At 53.9% G+C, this 24,583-nt stretch overlaps 6 protein-coding genes and 1 non-coding gene across 7 annotated transcripts in view; 3 read left to right on the top strand and 4 right to left on the bottom strand.

Annotated features, from left to right (window-relative positions):
- The window catches only part of GUITHDRAFT_114335 (hypothetical protein), a gene marked incomplete at both ends in the record, with an annotated part of 2,427 nt that extends 758 nt beyond the window's left edge, over positions 1–1,669 (top strand). The window contains 2 exons of the mRNA XM_005826529.1: positions 298–362; positions 421–1,669. Of these exons, the coding sequence (XP_005826586.1) occupies positions 298–362; positions 421–1,669 (1,314 nt within the window). The remainder of the gene's footprint in view (positions 1–297; positions 363–420) is intronic.
- Positions 1,670–3,327: 1,658 nt separating this feature from the next.
- Positions 3,328–6,451, top strand: GUITHDRAFT_114334 (hypothetical protein; the record flags this gene model as incomplete). The annotated part of the gene is made up of 12 exons (XM_005826528.1): positions 3,328–3,913; positions 3,965–4,086; positions 4,133–4,228; positions 4,285–4,365; positions 4,451–4,558; positions 4,785–4,829; positions 4,884–5,060; positions 5,347–5,429; positions 5,478–5,666; positions 6,025–6,110; positions 6,156–6,269; positions 6,315–6,451. The coding sequence occupies 12 exons, from the start codon at positions 3,328–3,330 to the stop codon at positions 6,449–6,451; spliced, it is 1,824 nt and encodes a 607-aa protein (XP_005826585.1).
- Positions 6,452–8,085: 1,634 nt separating this feature from the next.
- GUITHDRAFT_t86 lies at positions 8,086–8,158 on the bottom strand. The gene has a single exon. It is a non-coding gene; the product is annotated as a tRNA-Ile (tRNA).
- Positions 8,159–10,401: 2,243 nt separating this feature from the next.
- On the bottom strand, positions 10,402–10,959 carry GUITHDRAFT_54250 (hypothetical protein; the record flags this gene model as incomplete). The annotated part of the gene is made up of 1 exon (XM_005826527.1): positions 10,402–10,959. A coding segment is annotated over one exon (558 nt), but the record flags the coding sequence as incomplete, so codon positions are not given.
- Positions 10,960–16,526: 5,567 nt separating this feature from the next.
- GUITHDRAFT_114332 (hypothetical protein) lies at positions 16,527–17,171 on the bottom strand (the record flags this gene model as incomplete). The annotated part of the gene is made up of 1 exon (XM_005826526.1): positions 16,527–17,171. One exon carries the CDS (start codon positions 17,169–17,171, stop codon positions 16,527–16,529), a length of 645 nt encoding a protein of 214 aa, XP_005826583.1.
- A 1,033-nt stretch (positions 17,172–18,204) lies between these two features.
- Positions 18,205–18,735, top strand: GUITHDRAFT_114331 (hypothetical protein; the record flags this gene model as incomplete). The annotated part of the gene is made up of 1 exon (XM_005826525.1): positions 18,205–18,735. The coding sequence occupies one exon, from the start codon at positions 18,205–18,207 to the stop codon at positions 18,733–18,735; it is 531 nt and encodes a 176-aa protein (XP_005826582.1).
- A 1,556-nt stretch (positions 18,736–20,291) lies between these two features.
- The window catches only part of GUITHDRAFT_154392 (hypothetical protein), a gene marked incomplete at its 3' end in the record, with an annotated part of 22,052 nt that continues 17,760 nt past the window's right edge, over positions 20,292–24,583 (bottom strand). The window contains exon 3 of the mRNA XM_005826524.1: positions 20,292–20,323. The remainder of the gene's footprint in view (positions 20,324–24,583) is intronic.

Here is a 24,583-nt window from a genome sequence, read left to right as displayed (position 1 = left end):
TAAGGGTCCGCCGCGCCCTTAGTGGGAGCACTGCCGGGAGGCATTTCTGCGATCATGCCGGTCCACGGTGTGATACCCCAAAACCGGAGATTCATTGCTAACCTATTAGCGGGACGATAACTTTCAACCGTGACAACAATCTGAATGAAAATAGAGAGAAGAGGCACTCCCTTATCCAGGTGGGTTGTCGCGCTGCCTTCCCCACTCCCTCCTCGACGCCTCCTTTTCCCCCCCCCCCCCCCCCTCTCTCTCCCTCTCCTCCTCCTCCTCCTCCTCCTCCTCCTCCCCCTTGTCCAGTTTACTGCGAGCGAGGCCGACGTTGGCAAGCATATCGTGATCCCGAATCCCGACCTCTCCATTGAGTGAGTGAACGTCGTTGGTACGAGATGCGGACCAATTGGCGCTGAAATGCTTGGGCAGGAAGGTGATTGTGATAGTGGGCGATGATGGCTTCGGAGAATGGCTCTCCTTCGCCGGGCTCCCCTCCGCCCTGCCCAGGGGGTCAGGACCTTACAAGATCGTCTCCTCCGCCGGGGTTGAGGACGATAAGATCGCTCTGGCATGGGCGCTGGGATGTTACAAGTTCGACGTGTACAAGTCGAAGAAGAGGAAGGAGAGCGAGGGAGAGGAGAAGCTTGGCTTCGAGAAGCTGGTGTGGCCCTCAGGATGCAACGAGGACTACGTCCTGACGGCAGCCAGCGCCATCTTCCTGACCCGAGATCTCATCAGCACTCCTGCTGAGGACATGGCACCCGGCGACCTCGAGAGTGCGGCGAGGAAGCTCGCGTCCATGTACGGCGGGAAGGTCACGGCGGTGGTAGGAGACGACCTGCTGCGACAGAACTACCCGCAGATCCATGCCGTGGGACGGGCGACGCCCCCAGGGAAGCACGCGCCAAGACTGATCGACCTGCGGTGGGGGAAGGAGAGTGACCCCAAGGTGACGCTGGTGGGGAAAGGCATCACGTTCGACACGGGAGGGCTGGACATCAAGCCGGCGTCGGGGATGCGGCAGATGAAGAAGGACATGGGAGGTTCGGCGCTTGTCCTTGGCCTCGCCCACATGATCATGCGGCTCAAACTGAACGTGAGGCTCCGAGTCCTGATCGCTGCTGCTGAAAACAACGTGGATGCCGTCTCCTTCCGCCCTGGTGACATCCTGGTGGCCAGGAACGGCATGACGACTGAGATCGGCAATACCGACGCGGAGGGCCGGCTGGTGATGGCTGATGCGCTCGTCGCTGCGTGTGAGGAGAAGCCTGAGCTGCTCATCGACGCCGCTACCCTGACGGGAGCAGGACGTGTGGCCCTGGGAACAGACGTCCCAGCTGTGTTCTGCAACAACGAGGAGCTCGGGTCCGAGCTCTGCTCCTTGAGCGAGAAGGAGAACGACCTGGTATGGCGCTTACCCCTCTTCAAGGGATACGCCAAGTCCCTTGCCTCCAGGATCGCCGACATGAAGAACGTGGCTGAGGGGAGCGGATACGGGGGAGCGATTACAGCAGCTCTCTACCTCCAGAAGTTTGTCACGGCGGGAACGGACTGGGTCCACATGGACTTCATGGCCTTCAACACGGCGTCCAGGCCGGGCAGGCCGGAAGGAGGAGAGGCCATGGGCCTGCGAGCCCTGTTCGCCCTCATCCAGTCAAAGTACGGAAGTTCCAAGTGAATGGCCTTGGAGGCTCAGAATGAGTAAGGCAGACCCGCAACATGCTCTAACTAGATCATGCTGATTCAATAAAGTGATATCAGTCCGGGCCCAAGTTGAAACTGAGTGGGAGATGCCATGAAAGTTTGTGGTTGAACACTTTGAAGAAATGCCTTTGAAGAGATGCCACAGGTCACCGTACGGTCACTCTCCTCCGGCAGTCGGACTTGTGACTAAAGTGTAGCCCGGCCCTCCCCCGGCCCGCCGGCCCGGCTTCCGAAGTTCCGATGCCGGGCCGCGCCGGGCCGCCGCCGGTTCAAGGCCGGATTGTCAGTCAGTGCCAGCATGTTAAAGCTGATGATTGGACCCCTTCACCCTGCCTCACATGGTGTACCCCACCCTTGTCCATACTCAAGTTTTACCACCCCCTTTCACAAGACATTACACCCACCCCCCTTTGATACTAGTCGTATTCGACTGACCCTACCTTTCTGAAGATCCGAGAAATAGAAATAGTACCGGTAGTACCATCAGATTTTTACAAGTACCCCTTGTTTTAATTGATTTTGTTGCCTATCATGACCCGGTGCTTCACAATTTTTGAGGGAAAAGGACCGGTCTAAAGTGACCTTTTGCACATCCACCCCTGATTTGTTCTTCAAAAATGTTTTTCCGTACACCACCGGTGATGTTATGGAATTTCCATACCCCACCAAATTCACCGCCCTACCCATAGTAAAGTACCCACCCTTGATATGGAATTTCGTTTCGTCGAGTCGTACCCTACCCGTTGGCAGAACAACTTTCTCGTACCCCTACCCCCTTATTCCATAGCAACCCTCCATGTCAACGAGTACCCCTATGCACCTATGAAAGATAACCCCACCTCCTCTGGTGCTTCTTTCCAGCCCCGGCTTGCGATGTCGATATGTCCTGATGCGCTTTCGTTTGCATTCAGCTCGCGATGCAGGGGCGATGGTGGAGAGAAAGTCAAAAGACACACATCATGCTCTTGCTCTGATCTTCGCCTCATGATCCATGTCTTGTCTTCCACTCGCCTTCCGCAATCAATGCGCACCTGACTATCCATCTCCCTCCTAGAGCAATGATGACCTCTTGGTCGGGTCGAGTTTGGCTATGCCCTCATTTATGATATGATGGTTATTCTTCTCATCATGTCTTGTCTCTTCAATCCCACTTTGTTTCTCATGCCCCCCTGTCCTTCCTCCCCATACGAGGGGGCGAAAGGGTCGATAGAGGTTCCTCCTTGTCCTCTGCAAAGTCTCTCTTTGGACACGCCTGTATGCATGTGATGTGCTTACGCAAGTCTCTGCATGCACTTGAATATGATGCTCGTACCATCGATAGTCAGACATTTCTTTTCTCCATCTCGCGCTGCTTCTTGCGTACATCTAAATGCCCTTGTTGGTTTATTCTCTTTAGTGCTCAGCTGCCCTGCATGATGTCAACCCACGATGGTAGATGTTGACTCCATCTCTGAACATCTCCTCCTGGCAGATATGCGTGAGACTCGCCAGTGAACGATGATGCGCAAGAGAGCCCATGGACTCATAAGCAAGACAACATCTCCAACAGCAATCATGTAGCCCTGGACGTCGAACAGCAGACTCTTTGAGCTTGGCGCTGCCACGTGGATTGCTGGGAGGTTGCCCATTGGAATGATGCCGGATATTCACGCGATGTACCCTAAGATCGAGAAGATGCTGCAGCTGAAGATGCCGTTCTTCCTCGCGTTCTCTGTCCTCCTCTTGGTGAAATTGAAAGACAACCCTTGCTACCGGCGCGCGAGATGCGAGAACGATCCCATCACGTTCCTCGGCGTTTTCGTTCCTCTCATTGTGCAGCAGATCTTCTCCATCATCCCGGCGATGATCTTGCTGTCCCAGAGAGAGAGGGCGACGCTGGTGAACGTTGTGTATAAGAGGATCATGGCCAAGAACGACTGCTGCAACGGGCTCTTGCGAGCCCTGTTCTTCATCCTCTTCTCGCTGAGACTTGACGGAGTGATCGACTGGTGGTACAGAGTGATCGCGTCTCCGGTCTGGCTGCAGCTGGTTGTGATGTTGATCATCCTGCACACGGCAATCAAGAATCTCAACGATGCAATGAGTGCTCGGGACTTCAAGAAGCAATCGTCGGTGATAGAGCTCCAGCTCCTGTGCACTCTCTTCATCTCCTTGAAGCTTGACGGAGTCTTGGAATGGACCTGGTCGGCAGTCTTCTGGCCTGTGTGGCTAGCAACAGGTACCAACTTCCGCGAGGAGGAGGTGGGGAGATCTGTGAACTTGTTATCAGGAATCTTCTGTGGAGTGGCTCTGTTGTTGTCCATACTGTTGCCATGCATGGCTTGCATGAAGCTGTTGAACCATGGCAGATACGTCAACCTTCGCACTTACGCCCATCCCGTCTTGCTCGTTGTACGTGGAAGACTCCACCAGTTGCTCTTGCTCACCCTCTCCCCAGGCGATCTGGTCGTTTGCGATCTTTGCTGCGATCTGCACCTCGATAGCACTGGTGCACCTGGCGAACTACTTGGAGGGGGATTCCTCTTCAGCATACGTCAGTACCACGACTCCTTCGTCCGCCTCCCCAGCTGTCTGGCTGACTTGCTTCAGGCCTTCATCGCTCCGCTCATCGTCATGTTCGCCTATTTCTGTGTGATAGAGATCTGGGTTGTTTTCTTCTCCGAGGAAGTGGTCAGTTGTTTTGATTTTTTGTCTTGGAGTTGTGTTTGTTTCTTCTTCCATGGCCTGCCGTCTCTTTGTAATAACTGTTTGTCAGATCAATCGACTGGGCACGCAGTTGTCCAACAACAACGAGATCGAGCGAATGGCGGAGATGGAGAACTTGGAGGAGGCTGCCACGGCTTTTGATGGGGAGAAGCCGAAGGTGCGAGAAGAGAGAAGAGGAGAGGAGAGGAGCAGAGAGAAGAGAAGAGAAGAGAAGACATGAGATGAGTATAAGCAAAACGACGAAAAGACAAGAGAGCAGAGAAGTGGAGCGGGGAGCGGGGACAGGACAGGACAGGACAGGACAGGACAGGACAGGACAGGACAGGACAGGACAGGACAGGAGAAGAGGTGCCGCATGAAATGACGACGGTGGGTTGTTTCAGATCCTCATTCAGATTGGAGATGATCTCTACCGTCGGCCCTTCGAGGTGATGAAACGACAAGTTTGCGAGCAGATGTTATGTTGACCAAGTTCCTCTCAGAACGAGACCTTTGACGAGGAGGAGCTGTGCTGCAGGGAGGGGTATGTACCAACCAAGAGGTTGGAGGACGCTTCCCCTCCCGAGGGTCACCCATGCATCATCTGTTGGGAGCAAAAGAGCGAGACGGTTTTCCTCGAGTGCGGCCATGCATGCTGCTGCTTCGACTGCGCTCGACAGGTGAAAGACAACGACTAGGAGGCAGGAGGCAGGAGGCAGGGGAAGCAAAGTGGAAGGATGAGACGTGTACTGGGGATCAGGGCTGCAGTGAGGAGGTTGAGGACGATGGATCGGATTCGACCAGTTCAAAGGAACGAGCAAGGATGAAGACGAAGAGGGGGAGAGAGAAAACAATGGGAGGATACGAGGAGGGGAAGGAGGATGAGGAAGGAAGAAAGAGAAGAGGGAGGGATCAAGGAAACGGGGAGGGAATAGGATGAATCAGTGCTCATGGTTATGCTTGTAGGTCATCGTGCGGCACCAGCCCTGCCCCATGTGCCGTTGCCAGATCAAGCAGTGCGTCCTCATCGATGTCCTCCCCTCTGACGGGTAATGCGCATGCTACCTCTCGCCGCTCTGCTGACGAGGATGGAGCAGGTTGGAGGAAGGAAGCAGGCAGGAGGAGGCTCGCCCTTGCCTCAACGGTCACACGAGGCACGCGGACACTCTGAGCAAGGGGGCGGGGGAGGTGACGATTGTGGTCGTCGAGTCGGAGGATGTGGGAGAGAGAGAGGAGGAGGGGCAGGAGAACGGAGAGGAGGAAAGAGGGGAGAAGAATGAGGAGAGGTGAGTCTTTGCTTTGTTTCCCTCCCTCCCTCCCTCCCTCCCTCCCTCCCTCCCTGCCTCCCTCCCTGCCTCCCTCCCTGCCTCCCTCCCTGCCTCCCTCCCTCCCTGCCTGCCTGCCTCCCTCTCTCCCTGCCTGCCTCCCTCCATCCATCCCTGCCTCCCTCCCTCCCTCCCTCCCTCCCTCCCTCCCTGCCTGCCTGCCTGCCTGCCTCCATCCCTGCCTGCCTGCCTGCCTCCATCCCTGCCTGCCTGCCTGCCTCCCTCCCTCCCTCCCTGCCTGCCTCCCTCCCTTCCCTTCCCTTCCTCTCTCCGCCCCCGCGCCTCCTCGCTCCTCACTCTTCGTCTCAAGACATCGCAGGGGTACCTCCCCGCAGGAGGGAGAGGAGGAGGAAACGAAGTTGACGTACTGCTCCGTCCGGGCCTCCAGCGATCCGCACTTGACAGGTTGTCTTCATGCTCCCCTGCTGGGCAAGTGATGGGGAGTGACAGGGCGAGATGAGCGAGGAGGGAGGTCAAGAAGGCTGGAGTTCAGCTCGGACGATCCAGAAAGCTCCAGCGCGCAGCTGGACAAGTCCGAGACCGAGAGCAGAGGAAGAGAGTCAGGTCGGGGAGCAGCGGGAGGGGGGACAAGTGTTGACGGCGGTGCAGGGGACAGTCAGCAAGGGGCAGAGAAGAAGCTGGAGGGAGTTGAATGTGCCAACACTCTGTCTCCTCCTATCAAGATTGGCTCAAGGAAGAAAGCAGCAAGGTTGGATCAGGTGAGATTAGAAGAAGGAGACTGCTGAGGTTGTCGTTGCTGACTTGTTCCTCCCTCTCTCTCCCAATTTCCCTTCCTCCTCCTCGTCCTGGTCCTGGTCCCGGTCCTGGTCCTCCTCGTCCTCGTCCTCGTCCTCCTCCTCTCATTCCCTCTTCTTCCTCTCCCTCCGTCTCCGCTGCCCCTCCCTCCTTCTCAGCATCCTCGTCGACCTGACCAGGAGTCGCTCATCCCTTCCTTGCATGCTTCAGTCAGCGCGCAGTCCCTCTCCTCCGCAGAGAGCCTCCTGAAGCCGTTCAATGGCGAAAGAGCCTACAAGACTGCCCCGTCCTCCCCGATCCCGGGGTACAGAGAAAAGTCAGTCATCCTCCTGCTTCCCCTCCCTTCTCTTCCTCCCTTCTCCTCCTCTGTTCCCCTCCTCTGTTCCCCTCCTCTGTTCCCCTCCTCTGTTCCCCTCCCCCCTCCTTCACCGTCCCTTTTCCCCTCCACCATCTCTCGTCTCCTTCTCCCCCTCCTCTTCCATCCCTCTACTTCTCCTCTCCTCCCGCTCCCTCTGCTGCTCCCTGGCTCTCTTCACCCTCCACCCTTCCACTTTGCTTTCCTCACCTTCTGCTCAGGTCCCCACATGCATCTGGGGATGCCGACCTCAAGTATTCAGAGTCTCCAAGGTGTCGCCTTGCTCCTGCCCTTGTGCCCCTTCCTCCTTTCCCCCCTTTCTTTCTCCTGCTCCTCCTGTCCTCCTGCTCCTCCTGTCCTCCTGCTCCTCCTGTCCTCCTGCTCCTCCTGCTCCCCTTCCTGCCCCTCCCGCCCCATCCCTGAAGTTTCTCCTCCAGGAGTGCTCGTTTCCTTCCGAGAAGGAACTCCTTCTCACGAGGACTTTCATTGAGTCCAGGTTTTCCCCCTTTTCCTCTCTCTTCCTCCCTGCCTCCCTCCGTCCCTCCCCTCCTCCACCCCACCCCTCCTCTCTCCCTCACCCTTGTCCTCTCTCCCCTTCACCCCTCTTGCCTTCCCCCCCCACCCCCCCCCCCCCATTCCGCCCTTCGGCCCTTCCTCTCCTCTCCCTCACTCGACTGCCCTTCCCTTGTCTCTGACACTCGAGCAGAAGCCTCTCCTCTCTCCTCGGCCAGGAAGAGCCGGCACAAGAGGTACCTAGCGCTGACTTGACCTGCCTGCTTGACTGTCTGGTAGGACTGAGAGCAACGCGCTGCTGCTGAACGAGGGAGAGGATGACGCGCTCAAGGCAGAGGAGGAGGAAAGTGCAGCTGCTGAGGAGAGTCAGTGAGGAAGAGGAGGAGAGCGGTGGGCCGGGCAGCCGCGAGACTCGGAGGGGGTCACATTGTTTGAGTGTACAGTAAGCGGGAGAGGCAAGGGAGGCAAGCTAGTCTTGGACGTGTTCATATGTAAAGTCTTGTTGCTACTCAGGGTTGACTGAAAAGTCACGGGCCCTTGAAAGCGCACTCCAAGCCTGAGTCATCTCTGAGGGTAGTGAGTGGCTGACCGTACAGTCCGGCCGGGGCCCGAATGCCGGAGGGTGGAAACTCGGACCGTGACGGAGGGACAAAACTGAATTCTGGCCCGAAGGCCGCAAGTTACATAACTCACTTGGGTAGATGGTTCAATCCGGTTCCAACTGAAATGTACGAGAGCAAAAGATTAAGCTCCGCGTGCTCTCAACCGGGCTCGAACCGATGACCTTCGCCTTATCAGAGCGACGCGCTACCAACTGCGCTATGAGAGCTTGCTGCCCTTGTGCTCCATGCCGTTTATGAAACCCCCAAGTACCCCCCCGCCTCCCAGGCAGCAGGAGGGTAGGAGGGAGCCTCCTGACTAAAGAAAGAAAAAAAAAGGAATGTATCCCTTCAGTACCCCCCTAATCCCCCAAGAAACTCTTTCATATGGAGGGTGGGTGTTGTTGTTCGAGTCTCAAGTACCCTACCTTGGTTAGTAGAAAGGATGGAATCTCAGGGGGTAGGGGTGGAACACGTGGGAAAGGTGGAGGGCCGAACCAAGTGGGGGGGAGCAGGAGGGTGGGAGAAGGAGGAGGAGGAGGAGGAGGAGGAGGAGGAGGAGGAGGATGGCAGGAAAGTGGAGGAGAGAAGGAAGTGGAGAGGGTAGGAGGAGGGAGGGAGGGGAAGGGTGAAGGGGAAAGAGAGGATGAAGGAAGGAGGAGGGGTGTACGAGCGGGGAGGGGAGAGAAGGGAGGGGAGAGAGAGAGGGAGGAGGAAGAGGGAGGAGGGAATTGTAGCAGACGCGAACAGGAGAGATAGGGGGGAAAGGTGTAAGGGAGAGAGCTGGGTCAGCGAATGAGCAGAGAAAGGTACGGAAGAAGGAGAGGGGTCAAGAGTTGAAAAGATGGGAGAGATGACAGAGAAATCTAGACGACTACAAGAGCAGTGGAGGAAACGGAACGTGCTAGGGACAGATAATGGTAGAAGGAGAGAGACAGAGAGGGAGGGATGAGGGAGATGGAGACAGAAGACCCGGGGGAACAGGATGGACAATGCTAGAACCAGCGGCAGATGCCGGCAGGCGGGCAGGTATGTAGTTGGAAGTCCAACGCATTTGGTTGCAACATTCTCGAAGTGTGAGGAGTAATGAAATCGTCCTTGACCACCTCAAATGAGCAAAGATGTACAGATACTGCAAGTTTTCCTTGAAAGCTGTATGTTGCAATGATAACGCATGTACATGCCTAACTCTTGTTGTCGTAATGAATATATTTATGAACTTCATCTTGTCAGTTTTTTTTGACTACCTTGTTGCCATGCTTTTGTGCGCCAGGCTCCGTCGACTCATCTTCCCCTCACCTCCCTCCTTCACCCTTCATCCCCCTCGCCTTGCAGTCCCTCCCACCTTCCTGCTCCAGCTAGCCACCAGCTGAATCAGACCATGTAAAGCTCCACGTACCGGTTCCCAATGTTCTGCCCGTTCCTCATCGAGACTGCCCGACTCGCTTCCTCCGGCGTGTCAAACGTAATCCAACCTTCTCCCGTCGACCGCCCGTCGTACCCCATGCTGATCTGAATCGTCTCTCGGTTGAAGGCAAACCCGTTGAAGAAGTCGGCGATGTCGTTGACTGTCGCTCGGTAAGGGAGCCCTCGGATCTTGACGCAGCCCGCGTTTGAGGGCATCCCAGTCATGTACCCGTTCATCGCCGGCATGCCAGCCATGGCCATGCCGCTCATGTCCATCCCCATCATCCCCTGCATTCCCGTCGGGTCCATACCCATGGGATTGTAAGGAGCATGCATTCCCATCGCATGCGGCATCGGCGGCATGGCCTGTGAAGCAAGAGGAAAGAGTGAGATAGGGAAGGAGAGGAGGAGAAATAGGAGACTGTGAATGTAGATATTGCAAGGGAGAGGGAGGAAGGAAGGGAGAGAGGGGGGGGGGGGAGAGGGAGGGAGAGAGAGCGGGAGACAGAGCGGGGGGAGGATGAGAGATCGAGGAGGAGGGGAGGGAGAAAACTGAACACAAGGGAGCAAGAGTGCGACACAAGTGTTGGCCTACCTGTGGCATATCATAGCCTCCAAGATCGTAGTATGGCGCGTGACTCATCATAGCAGGAGGAGGAGCAGGGGGGCCAGGAGGATAGAAGGGCATGCGAAGCGCGTACATAGCAGCTGTTCTTGTCGTCCTGAACAGCTCCACGTAGCGGTGACCAATATTCTCTCGATGCAACGTCAGCCCTTTCTGTTGGGAAAGGTCAGATCGCAGGAGGAGAGGAGCAGGTCAACCCACCATCAAGTCCTGCCCAGTGGCAAACTCGACGAAGGCCTCCCCGGTGGGATAATCTCGACTATTGTACACAAGGCAGATCCCGATGGGAGTGACGTCGGCCTTTTGGAAGAACTCCATGAGCTGAGGCTCTCTGATCGAGAAGGGCAGCCCTCGCATCTTCAGGAAGAACTCTCCGTTGGCTGACATGGTGTACCTCTGCGACGAGGGCCCGGCCTCCTTCTCCTTGTGATACGCGTCGATGTCCGCTTTAGAAGAGCGGAATACCTCCACGTATCTGCTGCCAATCATCTGCCGGTCTTTCTTTACAGCTTCGTCCACAACGTACTCGTCCGTGAACTCCACAAAGGCCTCGCCGTTGTTCCTCCTCTCGCGATTCAGGCAGATGATTATCCCGTCCTCCTTGATGCTCAAGTGCCCAAAGAAGCTCCGGATGTCGTCAGCCGTGATGGAGTATGGCAGTCCTCGCAACTTCACCACTCCCTTGTAACTAGTCGAAGGGTCTCCCCCGCTGCTCTGATCGTCCTGGGCGTAGGAGACCGCACTCGTGATAGCAACGTGCTTTTCATCTTCGCTACTGGGGTACACCTCCACATATCTCTTGTTCATCAGGTCCCTGTCTCTCATCAGCGCACGTCTGCAGTCATTCTCAGTCTCGAACGTCACGAACGCCTCTCCTGCCGGGCGCCCACCATGGCTCAGGACAAAGTTAATCCCATCCTTCAAAATCGCACAGCCTTTGAAGAACTCTTCGATGTCCGCGGTAGCCGCGGAGTATGGCAGACCTCTCACCCTAGCAATCATCGATAGCGCTGGCTCTCTCGAGTCCAATGCTCGTGAAATCTCCATGTACTTCGCCCCTCCGATCGCGTACAAGGGGTCAGCTGTCGGGTCGTACTCATCAGGAATGGTGATGGTCTTCTGCATCGGAGCTCCGCCCAGGAGCATCTTGATCACAACTTGCCCGATGATGTCACACATCTTCAATCCACCGTCCACTTCTTCCGGAATATACACATTGAGTCGATCTGCTATCGAGATCGCGTTCATGGCCCCGGCAAAGTTGGGGTGCAGGTTGATGAACTCCGAGCGCAGGTCGACGTAGCGGGCGTAATGCGCGGCGAGCTTTATGTTCTTCCTTTTCGCATCGGATCGCAACCAACGTTTCAGATGCACATCACCGTCCGTCACGATGCAGAAGTCCTTGTTCTGCGAAGTGATGTTCTTGTAAACAAAGTCGTTGAATTCCGACACGCAGTCCTGCAGCTTGCATCCCCCGTCAACGATCTCTTGGCTGATCCCAGTGAGGGATACGCATCCTTCCGAGAGCACAGGATGCATTTCTGGCTTCACGTAAGTCTGCTTCGATTCCGTCACGACCTTGCTATTCACATCCACCATCAACCAGGCAAATTCAATGATCTCGTGAACCCCGTCAATGTCAACATCTCCCCCACGCGTCACTTGGAAATCCATCACAACCAAGAAATCAAAGGATGGCATGCTGAAGAGAAGTTTGTAGCTGGCGCTGTCCTTGATCAGTACTCTCTTATCGCACGGGTCTCGAACTTAGGCAGGTTGGTTCAGAGTCTGTTCATATATCCCTTCGATCTTGTATGAAATATCAGAACCAGCAAAAAGTGTATGTACTTTCCAACGCTCATATCGTTGGTGTCAGAAGAAAGTTTCTCAAATTTCTAGTGAATTCCTGAAAATATAGACAACTCTGGCTCGACCACACTAGTACACTCACTTCCGGATCTGTGTTTCAGAATACCCTAAGACTATGACATTGTGATGGGCTCAATCGGATTCATCAAGTACTATCACAATATCTGCATCTTACAAGAACGTCCATGATAGACACACACCCCTGTCCAGGGACTTTCGATTGCGGGCCGCCAGACCTTGGCTTCTATTGAAAATCCCACCGCACTAATTGTTTGGTGCATGCTCTATCTAATGTATCAAAACCTCCCCATCAACTTCATGCTCAAACTTAGTCTTTCTCTCCCTCTTCTCTCGCTAACATCTTCGCATCTCATCTGCTTCGCCATCCTCTCCTCTGCGGAAGACGGTTTCCTCTGCACTGCCCTCCTGCCCTCCCCCCCGCCGCATCCTCGTGGTGTTTCTTTTTATAAGGGGGTTGGGGTACATTTTGACAGGGTAGGGGTAGTACCTCCTGCCATGAGTGAGACACTTTAGCCCTGGGCCATGATCAAATAGAGATAAATCTCCAAGCAAGACGATATCAAAAAGAAATGTTTATAATGAAGGGGGTAGGGGTATATCAATGACTGGTGGGAGCAAAGACAATTATTTGTATGTTCTTAATAATAAAAATATATTTCAGTTTCAAATTCATGAAATATTGTTATTTGTTTTGAAACTTTGCGATAAACCGGAACATGAAAAATGATTTGAATCTATCGATATAAAACTCTCGTACAAAGTAAAATATTTATTGTTTAATCTTTATAAGGACCTTTTAATAACAAGTTTTAATCATAAAACGTTGTATACTCAGGGGCACCGGCCCGCCATGGGCGGGCCGCTGGTCCGGCCGCGTGCCGCAGTGCTGCCTCGGACCGGGCCGGCGGCCGCACTGGCCCCCTGGCACCGCCGCCGGGCCCGGCCTACTAGTCGGACGCCCGGCCGGGTTCGCAGGGCAGGATCGGACGTGGTCATGAAGGTTTCCGACTACACTGAGGCACGATTGCTTAGTATTGATACTTCCATGGATCATCGGTAGTACCTCGAGTCCAGGCTGGGCCCTCCCCTCAGTGTGCCACGGTGTGCGCAGCAAAGCTGGTGTTTATGTGGCTTAGACTCTCTGCGTTTAGCCTGATATCATCATTCATTCTAGAAGCGACTGGCGAGGTGGAACTGAGGTGAGAAAAGAACCCTCAGCCGGAAAGGGGCCCTCAATCTACGGTAGTACTTCGGGCTCAGGGGAATCAGGAGCATTTAATTCTGAAGTAGTACTGAAGAGAGATCTGAGGAGGAGGTTGAGAGGAGCGGACGCCGAGTAGTACTGAGCAGAGGCGGGGGCGGCAGTAGTCAGACATGTAGATTGTCGACTCCAACTTCTAGGGATAGAAACGTACATCGTGAACGCGGATCATCGGGCCCGAAACAAGAGAGATGTCCCTTGCGGAGTATCTTGATCGGAGATCAGAAGAGGCAACTCAGCGTTGTACCTCTACCAAGCTCGAAAATTGTTTTTTCCAGTCCCAACATGTTCTCGCGAGTGACGACGGACCAAGCTCTCCAGCTATTCCATCGCATGTGCGGTCCCATTCTTCTGGCCGACTCCTTGCATCAAGAGCGTTCTCACCTGCTCGCCACCTTAGCAGCGACTGCGAACTCCAAAGATGATGGAATTGAGCACAGGCGTCCTCCGCCAGGGAAAGTCACCCTTCAAGACGTTAACGCTGACATCAATTTAGCTAAGGAATTAGCTAGTACTGAATCCTCTGATCAGGAACAAGTCCCCTCCAACGGGACCCTCGTCAGTTTGCTGACAACTTCGCAGAGTCTGATCTAAGTTGAACCGTGACGGGCACTGGCCATGGTCGATCACGGACTCCCGAATCCACGTGGTAAGATTCATCAACCGTGCATTGAACTCTGACCTGCTATGATCAATCGCCAGGTGGTGGTTATCACTGCGTTGTTGAGTGATGGAGTTCGGCTGCTAGGCTATCAAGCATGATGACGATGATGGCGGCGATGATGAGTATGGTGATGATGGTGGTCATCATGAAAATGATGATCGAGATGAAATAATTGTGCTGCTGCTGGTGATGATGGTGGTCATCATGAAAATGATGATGGTGATGAAATAATTGTGGTGGTGGTGGTGGTGATGCTGGTTATAATGATGATGGAGATTATATTCGTCCGATGATAATGATGAAGATGGAATAATGATGGACACGATTATGATGATAATGATGAAGTCCAGTTGAAATGATGATAATTACGATGGTGGTGTTGGTGATAATGATGGTTGTGAGAATGATGATGGAGACGATTATGATGATAAGAATGATTATGACGACGATGATGGTAAAGGAATGAAGGAGATGATGATGATGTGGATGACAAATGGGACAATGATGATGGAGATGGTGATGTTGAGGCAGCAAGCAGTCGATTATTGTATCCAACCACAGGTCCAAACAACAGGGATACTTGGCTAGATATTCGGCCGTCAATCAGCTGTCCAATCCTTTACCATATGTGTTTTCATCATGTATGTTTGTCTGCTAAACTTTGATACAGTCTCACACTTCATCATTCCATCTCGGTTCATTTCTGTACCACAGGTAAACCTTGATTTGTATGTTGATCTCCGCCCTCCTCTTGCAAGACCTGACACCCCAAGACGCACACGATGGTGACTGGTCAACTCAAACCAAGAAGCTCTTTGCTACCTCCCAGGTTTCAACGTCTTCAAATTCATCGCTCCTTATCCCCACAGTGACTTTTGTCCCCACCCGTCTCCTCGGCTTCCGCCCCCTCTGCTGCCCTGCCTGACTCACACACTCCTTCCTGAAGTGCACACACTGCCCGCATGGCCGACGCTCGTCGCACTTGAGCTTCCGCTGCCGGCAGAACTGACAAGCCTCCCGCGCGTACCTCCCCTTCCCCCGCGCCCCCGCCCTCCCGGCCTCGCCCTCGCCCTCGCCCTTTCCGGCTGCGACGGCGTCGGCGAAGGACAAGGGGGTCAGGAGCTGGTCGGGTTGCTGCTTGTCGTTGTCGGGCCAGGAGGTGAGCTGGTCCCAGAGGGGCATGGCGGGGAGGTCGGGGGAGTTGAGGGGGTCGAGGAGGTCGAGGTCGGGGGCGAGGTAGACGGAGAGGTCATCGGGGGAGAGGCGGAGGAGGGAGAGGGCGCTTTGGAGGTTGTGGGAGGGCGGAGGGAGGAGGAGGAGGCTTGTGGCAGACATGAGGGAGCTCAGTGGTGTTGTCCGATCGCGCGCACTGGAGGTTCTGTAAAGGGAAGCCTCGGATCCTAAAGGGAGGGGTGGAGGGTGGGGGAGATTGAGGGGTGGGGAATGACCGCCTGAAACAAGTTTCAGTCAACCATCGGAAAATTATTCGCAAGGAGTTGCCCGAGAGCTCACTGACGATTTCATGCCTGTCAGCCGGAACATTTGAATGTCATGCAACCTGGGGCTCGACAAGACGTGTCAGTGAAAGTGCTGAACTTCGGAACTCAGCGAAGAGCTTCGAGAGCCTTAGGACACGTTACTACAGTCCGACAGGGCAACACTGCTGAGCCCTATACTGACAGTCCTACAGTGTGACAGTGAACATTCACGGACAATGAGGATAGTCGACGAGCAGGCTCGCATACTTAGATAAGATTCCAGGTTCTCCTGATCCTCGAACGTGCGCTACAGGTGGCGCAGCAGCTTTATGGAGCAGGGAATGATCAATACATCTCAATCAATGAGAAAGAAATCCGACTCTCGTTGAGAGGGTGAAGGCCCAGCATTCTAAGGGTCACTCCTTGCGCTGTATGTCTTTTTAGTGTTGTTAGCGAATAGAGAGAGGTCAAGATGTGAATTTTTTCTTGTCATTGGCGGAGATATCTTGCCCAACCAGGTAATACTGCAGAAAAGCCATGTACGCACTAATATGCAAGGAGTTTGTGACAGCCACATGAAGATTTTATACATTTCTCTTCGAACGCCGGGTTCATCACATGATTCTTTCGCTTGGAAACAATCAAACTTGTGCAAGTTGATTGATGGAGGTCGTTTACCTAAGCCGTTTTACATCATGGCTGATGCTGCATACAAAAGTTGTAATCGAATGTTGACTCCTTTCGATCTGAAGAACCCAAATTCAATGTCACAGGCGCATGAGAACTTCAATTTGCGGTTCAGCGGATTGCAGCCTAAAACTGAATGTACCTGGGGATTACTTGTAATCGTTTTGGCATCTTGTGGAGACCGATCCGGTGTCGCCTTGTAAACACAACAAGGATATTAGCCGCATGTGCAGTCTTGCATAATCTTTGTCTGGAATTCAGTGCGTCAGACAACCATGTAATCGGTGAAGATGTTGGACCAGAATCTATCATGGAAAATTCTGCTGATCGAATTACGAATGACATGCGGCCATCGTGTATTGATCTGCCACAACTGAGAGAGTCGTGCCAGGGTCGAAGAGTTGGAAGAATGTGCTGATATGAAATCGATACGTTCTCTTTTATTTACTCGTATGTCAGAAGGATGAAACATACTCATAAGCTTTCATAAAACCACTGATATGCACTTCATCGAAGCCGACGTGAACTCCGTGCAGTCCAGAAGAGATCATGTTACAGAGCGAGAGATCACGTAATAGAGCAGACTTCAATCGATTTGAATAGCATTCAGCTTGTCAGCGCCACTCTTCAATTTCGTCACAATCTGCTTGAAGTCATCTAGAATGGTTTGTACATCCTTGTCAAGGTTATCCACATGCATTTGGGAATTCTGCGATGATGACAGTGAATTGTGAGGTTTCGATTTCTTCGATTGCATGTTGTTCAATGGCGTTCTTGTCAAATCCATGTCGTTCGAAGGTCCATAGTCAACCAATGCTTCTTCTCGCAATGTATCCAATATGATGTCGTTGGTTCCTTCAAGATCACAGTATTCTACCATTCTGAGATAGGAGTATACTTCAGGAATGGAAGGAACATGTTCAACTACGCAAAGCTCATACATGTCATCGTGATTGTCAACTGACTTGCGTCTGCGAAGAACATCGTTGATATAGGTCTTGAGTTCACTGAACTTTTTGCTGAGTACTAGAGGTGTAACAGAAAGGTTGGGATGACGCGGGGTTGCTCCCATCTCGCGAAGGAAAGCATCATCGAAGCCTAAACCAGGACACCACAAGGGATCACGAAACACAGCACTTTCCTTCGTGAAATTATCTTGTCGGTTGTTCTGCCGAAGGGTAAGTTGTTGCCATGTCGATTTTGTGAACATCTTTTCAAGAGAACCAACCATTTCAGGCGGTGGTTTCAGCAATAAATGCACCAAACGCACACCATCGGTTTTCCTGTCCCACCGAGTATTTGTTTCATGGTCCATATTGAGGATCATTGGCTTGCTGTCCAGTTCCGATATCAAATTTCAGGTGGGTGAGGGCGGCGTCTCTGCAAGTTGAGATGATTGCTTGTTCGCATCACGCCACGCCTTGGAACGTCTCACTTTCTTCTGCCTTTGTTCTTCCATGTATGCCCGTTTCGAATCCGACGACAAATCTGTAAGAAGAAATCGCTTCGTGGCTGAAGACTTGCAAGATGACATACTCTCAGCATCATGCGAGGACGATGATCGCGAAGGTTCGTTGTCGGACATTGTGACGCGGGCGATTTTTAAAATTCACATGCGTGCACAGCCTTTACTCAAAGTTAAGTTAAAAATCAGTACGAGGACAATTATTTGTGATAATTCCCTAGGACCTGCTCTGCTGACTGACTCAGGTCATAGGGAAGTACCTAGGCGAGTAAACTTTCGGTGCGGTTGTGTTGTAAAATCGGTGACTTTCTTGATATCACTCTCTTTCAGCTATTGATTGGGGGTGGGGTCCCCTGCCCTTTCATCCTGATGCTCCCAGCACGTACCCTCCCTACACTACACCACTTTTTTTTCGATTGAGCGAATAGTATATTTCAGTGTAGTGCCTGCCCATTCGAAAAGCAAAATCTGGGGAACCCGAACGCGTCGTTTCAAACTCAAATTAAAATGACTTATATTTGAGTGACCGCCAATGAAAATCTTTTGAAACCTTGTAGGTGACTTTACAAGCCAAGCCCCCTAGGACCAGGGGCATATAGGGCCCATAGAAGCCTACGAAAACCTGTTAGCTACCACCCCTCTCCCACCCCACCTACCCTTCACTGCCCCGGACAACTAAAATCTTTGCCTCTGCGGCTGCCACTACCTGGAGCTCCTCGAGCGTAAAAGATCGCTCCCTCCTTGCTGTGTGAACCAGCTTCTCCGACACACCCGCCAAGCGATACACAGTCTGATACAGATGATTCCAAACCCTCCAGCTAGTCCCCTTCCCTCTCACGGCCCTCATCCTCCGCCCCCCTTCCTCCACGCCCTCTCCCTCCTCCGCCTCTCCCCCGACGACCTCTCCGTCTACCTCGCCCCCGACCTCGACCTCCTCGACCCCCTCGACTCCCCCGACCTCCCCGCCATGCCCCTCTGGGACCAGCTCACCTCCTGGCCCGACGACGACAAGCAGCCTCCCTCCTTGTCCTTCGCCGACGCCGTCGCAGCCGGCAAGGCCGAGGGCGAGGCCGGGAGGGCGGGGGCGCGGGGGAAGGGGAGGTACGCGCGGGAGGCCTGTCAGCTCTGCCGGCAGCGGAAGCTCAAGTGCGACGAGCGTCGGCCATGCGGGCAGTGCGTGCACTTCAGGACGGACTGTGAGAGTCAGGCAGGTCAGCGGAGGGGGCGGAAGCCGAGGGCCGAGGCGACGACGGATGCGAGGGGGCAAGCCAGCGGCTGGATAGAGGGAAGCGTGGAGCTGACCGAGATAGCGGAGGGCTTCTTGGTATAGCCTGGGCGTGTTTCGACGTGCCGATGCGGACAAGCTGAGGACAAAGCGGCGGAGGACGAGGAGAGGTGTCTCGGGGAGGGGAGGGGAGGCCCCAGACACCGGTGTAGTGCGCTGAGAGAGCGTGCGGTGGCTTGCGGGCAGCAGGCAAGCAGGCAAGCAGGGGCGGAGGTTGCTGGCGGGCGTATGTGAGCTGTCAGTGAGTGTGTGAGGGCGGGCCTGGAGCTGCAGAAGACCGCGGGCATGCCGTGAATGAGGCGCGCTTGGGTGGTGTTGATCATGAACAACAGAGTATGGTGTTGATTTGCATCTCCTCAAGGAGCATGCCTGGTCAGTGAGAAGAGCACTCTATCTAGAGGATCCGAGGGTTGAGAGCAAGGTCGGTGCTTGGCATGGTTGACGCTCTTCTTCATTGGTGCTACCATGCCACGTTTATCACCACATACCGCAGATATATAAAGAATAATCGCCTCGCCTGCTTTATGATGGCTACACGACTGAGATGCTCAGGGATGAGGGTGTTTGATACCTAGCTTCGACCCAGCTCATATTGACCCTTAAGAACACAAGGCCAGTGGAAAGACATAAGCAAACCAGGCAGCTCTCGCCCAGAGCCCTCAGCTTCCGCCTCCTCCGCTGCAACTTGTCCGACTTGAGTTTGCGCTCTCGGCAGAGCTGGCCTGTCTGCCGCGCGTGTTTGCAGGGGGGCTAGCAAGCTGGAGAGGTCATCGGGGGAGAGGCGGAGAAGGAAGAGGGCGTGGAGGAAGGGCAAGGAGGTCGGGAAGGAGGAGAAGGGGAGAAAGGCAGGAATCCGCAGCAGCAGCAGCAGCAGCAGTGTTGTATACACAACACAGAGATTGTCAACGACACGAGCAAAGTAAGGATGAAGAAGATAGAGATGCAGAAGATAGAAGTCTCTAAGTTTACTGAGATGTAAACTACGCACAACCACCACACTCACTGTGCATGCAAGTGGGGGAAAATCAAGAGGCCGGGCGCTCAGGAAGCGTCCGGTTAAATAGAGAATATCCGGCAGAGTATCCGACGAGTATCCGTGATTCCGGATCCTCATGGATACAACATCGCTCCATCTGCGCTTGACAACTTAGTACCACTTTGTCCTTCGCTCTTACCATGAGGAGATGAACGACAGGATTTGAAGTTCCACTTCAGACGAGTCGGAGGAGTCCAAGGCGTTGGAGGGTAAAGCTTGAAGAGCTTCACGTTCTTTGAATTGACGGATGAGTTCGCGAAGATTTCTGCTGCAATTCACGAGCAGGAAGCCAATTGTTTGACTTGATCATAGCCTGTCCACTTAACAAGGTACTGAATACCTCGACCGCGACGACGTTTGCTGAGAATGCTCTCAATCTCGTATTCCAAGCCGTCTCTGGTGGCCAGAGGTTCGGGTGGTCGCTGGGGATCTTGATAGGCAGGGTCGCGCTCTGTATGCGGACAAAGCCACTTGATGTTGATGACGGTGTTTCTGATCGATGCGAAGCGAGGAGAGACGTCGAGACGAACGGTGTTGTCTGAAACAATTTCCGGTGGCAGGATGCGGAAGGGACCAACGAAGCGAGGGTTGAGCTTCGAGGCGGCGTCGGGGATGTTGAGGTTGGCGGTTGAGAGCCAAACCAGATCTCCAACTTGATAGCGGCAGGGACGACGGACTTGCGCAAGGCGAGCTTCGGTGGCACGCGCTGCAGCTTCGAGAGCAGCTCGGGCAGCTTCGGCGCTGACTTCGGTTGCTTCACGAATGGAGTCGAGGGTCTCGTCCTGATGATCGTCAGGTGAAGGCAGAGAAAGTTGTGTCCTGATAGGTTTGCCGAACATGACTTCGAAAGGGATGGCACCGATGGGACGGCGAACAGCTGAGTCGAGGTGAGTTTCCAGGATGGGGAGGTACCTATCCCAATCGGCTCGAGGATACTGCGTGGTGTAGATACGAAGAGCTTCGAGGACGACGGAGTTCATACGCTCGGGTCGACCGTTGCTTTGAGGCATAAAAGGCGACGAATGCTTCACGTGAACGTTGAGCATCTTGAAGCCTGAGCGCGTTCCAGAATCTGGACGAAAAGATGACAGCGTTGTCGCTGATAAGGACTTGAGAAGGCCTTGGGATCGAAACACGGTTTCGATGAATTTTTGAGCAGCTTGTTCAGAAGTAATCGATTTACGGCAGGGGGTGAGATAAACTCGCCCTGTGAACTCGTCCATGAAAAGAAGAATTGCATCGTTCTTATCTCGAGTTCGTGGGAGCCCGGTCAGCAAGTCGAGGCTGACGACTTCGAAGCGTGTCGAGGGAACGGCATGGGAATGAGGAGTACCCATAGGTCGTTGGCGATAAGATTTCCCTTGAAGACAATGCTGGCATGACAGGATGTAGAGCTCGAGGTCTTTCCGAAGCTGGGGCCAATGAACGGTTGCTGCTAGCTGAAGGTAGGTTCTTGAAAACCCGAGGTGGGACTGAAGGTCGTGGGCGCGAAAGAGAACTTCTCGACGCAATGCTTGCGGAATGCACAGGCGAATGCGGCGCAACGAATCTGTATAAAACAGAAGCTCATCATGCAGATGAAAAGAAGTTACAGAAGACTTGGCGCGGAGACGTTGGATAAGAGGACGACAAAAGTCGCACGTCTCATAGGCGGCTTGAATCTGGTCGGGCAAAGGCTGCAAGGCGCTGACGGTGAAGGCGAGCAAGAAGCCGTCCTCTTGGCGAGAGAGTTGCTCGTGATGAGGAGCGACTGCAGTCGAGAGGGGAACTTCATCTTGACGGCTGAGCCTTAGCGTCGGGGACGACGTTCTGAGAACCTTTGACGTAACAGTACTCGGTGATTGCAAACTCGCTGAGCGTTTGAAGCCAACGAATCAATCTGCTGTTGATGTCTTTCTGTGTCTGGAAATACGTGAGAGCTTGATGATCAGTAAAGACCTTGAATGGAGTCCCTATCAAGTAGAACTTGAAGAAAAGGATGGTATCCTTGATTGCAAGTTACTCTCGTTCGGTCGCGTGGTAGCCAATGACGCGGGCGGGGGCGTTGGGAAGCTGCTGTAAGAGTACACCTCCTATACCCACGTTGGATGCGTCGCAATGCACTTCGGTCGGAAGGGACGGGTCGAAGTGATGCAGGAGGGGCTGAGACGTCAAAGCTTGCTTCATGCTGCAGTCCACTGAAACTGAGCGCCCTTGCGGAGAAGGTCAGTCAGAGGGGCTGCTATTGTCGAGAAGTTGCGGATGAACTTTCGATAATAGGAAGCTAGTCCAAGAAACATCTTGACTTGTGTAGTAGTCGTCGGTAGCGACCACGCGGAGATGTCAACACTGGTACGGAAGAATTGAGCTTTTTCTTTCTTGAGGAAGACCTGAGACGATGTCGTCGATGTATGCAAACGTATGGGGTAGATCATGAAGGACCTGCTGGATGAATCCTTGGAATATGCTGTTTGCAAATGGTAGGCGCTTGTATTGGTAGTGACCAATCGGTGTGATGAACGCGAGATATCGGCGATCAGGGACACTGGCCAAAAACGTTTGAAACAATCAAGCGTAGTGATGCATAGCTGCTCATCGGTTTTGTGACGGGCTTGGCCTTGACGGACGGTGTCGGCGATCTTTTCCAACATCTCATCGACGGTAGGAGTTGCAGCGGTCTGCTGAGGAGTTGCAGCGGTCTGCTGATTCAAGACGACTTGGTTTAAGCGATGAAGGTCGCAGCAAAAGCGGTAGCTTTTGGGATCAGTTGGGGAGCGTGGATCGTTGGAAAGGCAAACTCACTATTTGACGGTTCGATGATGTCGTGTTCGAGCATGTACGCGATGGTAGCCTGGAGTTCTCCTTCAAGATGAAGGAGGATGCGGTATGGCCTGCAGTTAATGGGTAAGGTCCCTGGCTTGAGCTGAATGTGAGCGTCAAACTGGGCCCGGGGGGGGACGGGTGATCTGAAGGCCTTGCGGCAGATCGTCGACGAGGACGTGGGCGAAGTTCCTCAGAGAGGGCTTGAGCAAGGTGAGCAGGGGCGCCCGCTGGCGGATCGGCGATAGACGCCGAGGCGGAAGCTGTCGCCGGTAGGGACATGCAGGTGCAACAAGAACCATTCCTCGTTGGGATTGGCGACGCGCAGAGCGTGAGCGGCAGCATCGGTGAGCGAGACGGAAGCTAAGCGGAGGGGCGCGTCGAGCTTTGGGGGAATCGACGATCACTTCGCGGGTTCGCCGAACGTACACAGCGTTGTGACAGTTGAAAGAGACAAGATCAGGGGTTGAGAACAATGTGGCAAGATATGAAACGTATCTTTGCTAGAAAAGCGCCCGATGCGATAGGCGAGCGAGATGGAGCCGAGGGTTTGCACCTAATGATCGTCCGCAACTTGCCCGGTGAACTGAGTATCACGCTGGAGCAGAGTCTCGGGGAGTCCCAGCTGCCGAAACAGCTGCTGAGACATGATGATGATCGTCGCGCCGTGGTCGAGCAGGGCGACGGTCTGGTGAGCATGAACTCGGGAAGAGCTGATGCTGACGGGGAGCCGAATAAGATCGGGTCACCTAGTAAGGCGAGCTGAAGCGACGCCTCCGCTACGGCTGAGGGCTAAGCAGGGGCAAACATGGAGTTGACCCGTAGGAAGGGACGCGGCCGTTGAGCACGACGCGTTCCGATCAGGCGGCAGCACGAAACCTGGTAAGAGAGGGCTGGCTCCCCTCTCTTTGCATGAAGAGTAGCTAAAAGCTGAATATGCTGTTTATGCTGGGTCGCCATGAGTTTTTCCGGTCATGGCGCTCCTGCTGGAGGGCGACTTGCGGCGCTTGTACTGTTCGCAGTCCGGCTTGATATGACCCGGTTCTTGACAATAAAAACAACAGACGGACTTCGGCTTGCGCTGGTTTTCTTTACCGTTGGACTTCTTCTTGGATTGTTAGGCTGCTTAGATTGTTAGGCTGCTTAGACGTTAACGGTTCACCATCGTCGAGGAGAGCTGTGATGAAAGTGACCAGACGAGACAACATGTCTTCTCCGTGTCCGTACTGAATGCGATAAATCGTAAACCATGTGTGGATAGACGTGCGCGTCGGCGTATGCGAAAATCCTTTGATGAATTTCCGGAGTGGCTGATCGTTGAAATACAGGATAGCTCAACCTACTTGCGATTCGAGTGTGGCGAAGAGTTTTGTGGCGCGAGTCAAGTACGCCCAGCCCGGCGGATTCGTTGGGCTGCTGCTTGAGCTGATCAAGCTGAGTCTGATAGTTCTTGGCTTGCCGCATCGGGGCTAGACATGAACTAAGATGAGTTGAAAATTCATCCCATTTGAGCCTGTTGATTGCTTCGAGACTCTTTTTATATTTGCGTTCTATCACCACCATCACTTCGTTGGTGAACAACGGCGTGATGCTTTTAACCCATTTGCGAGTTGGAATCTCTTGAGCGATTAATTCGCGGTTGCACTGACGAAGGAATTCTTCAACAGAGCGGGGATCAGCAAAACCTTTGTACATCGGAATGCGACTAGCCTGATTGAAACTCTTGGAGTTCGTCAGAAGAGAGTTTTGAGGAAGAATTCGAACGGAGCGAGCGGCAGCAGGAGCAGCAGGAGCAGCAGCAGCAGCAGCAGCAGCAGCAGCAGCAGCAGCAGCAGCAGCAGCAGCAGCAGCAGCTGCAGCAGCAGCAGCAGCAGCAGCAGCTGCAGCAGCAGCAGCAGCAGCAGCAGCTGCAGCAGCAGCAGCAGCAGCAGCCGCAGCAGCAGCAGCAGCAGCAGCAGCAGCAGCTGAAGCAGCAGCAGCAGCATCAGCAGCAGCAGCAGCAGCAGGAGCAGGAGTAGTCGGGCGAGCATTTTCAGTATCACAAGACGGTTTTTTAAG

This window comes from Guillardia theta, assembly GCF_000315625.1.
Source record: "Guillardia theta CCMP2712 unplaced genomic scaffold GUITHscaffold_74, whole genome shotgun sequence".
Taxonomy (NCBI): Eukaryota; class Cryptophyceae; order Pyrenomonadales; family Geminigeraceae; genus Guillardia; species Guillardia theta.
This window is presented reverse-complemented; position numbering and strand designations above follow the sequence as displayed.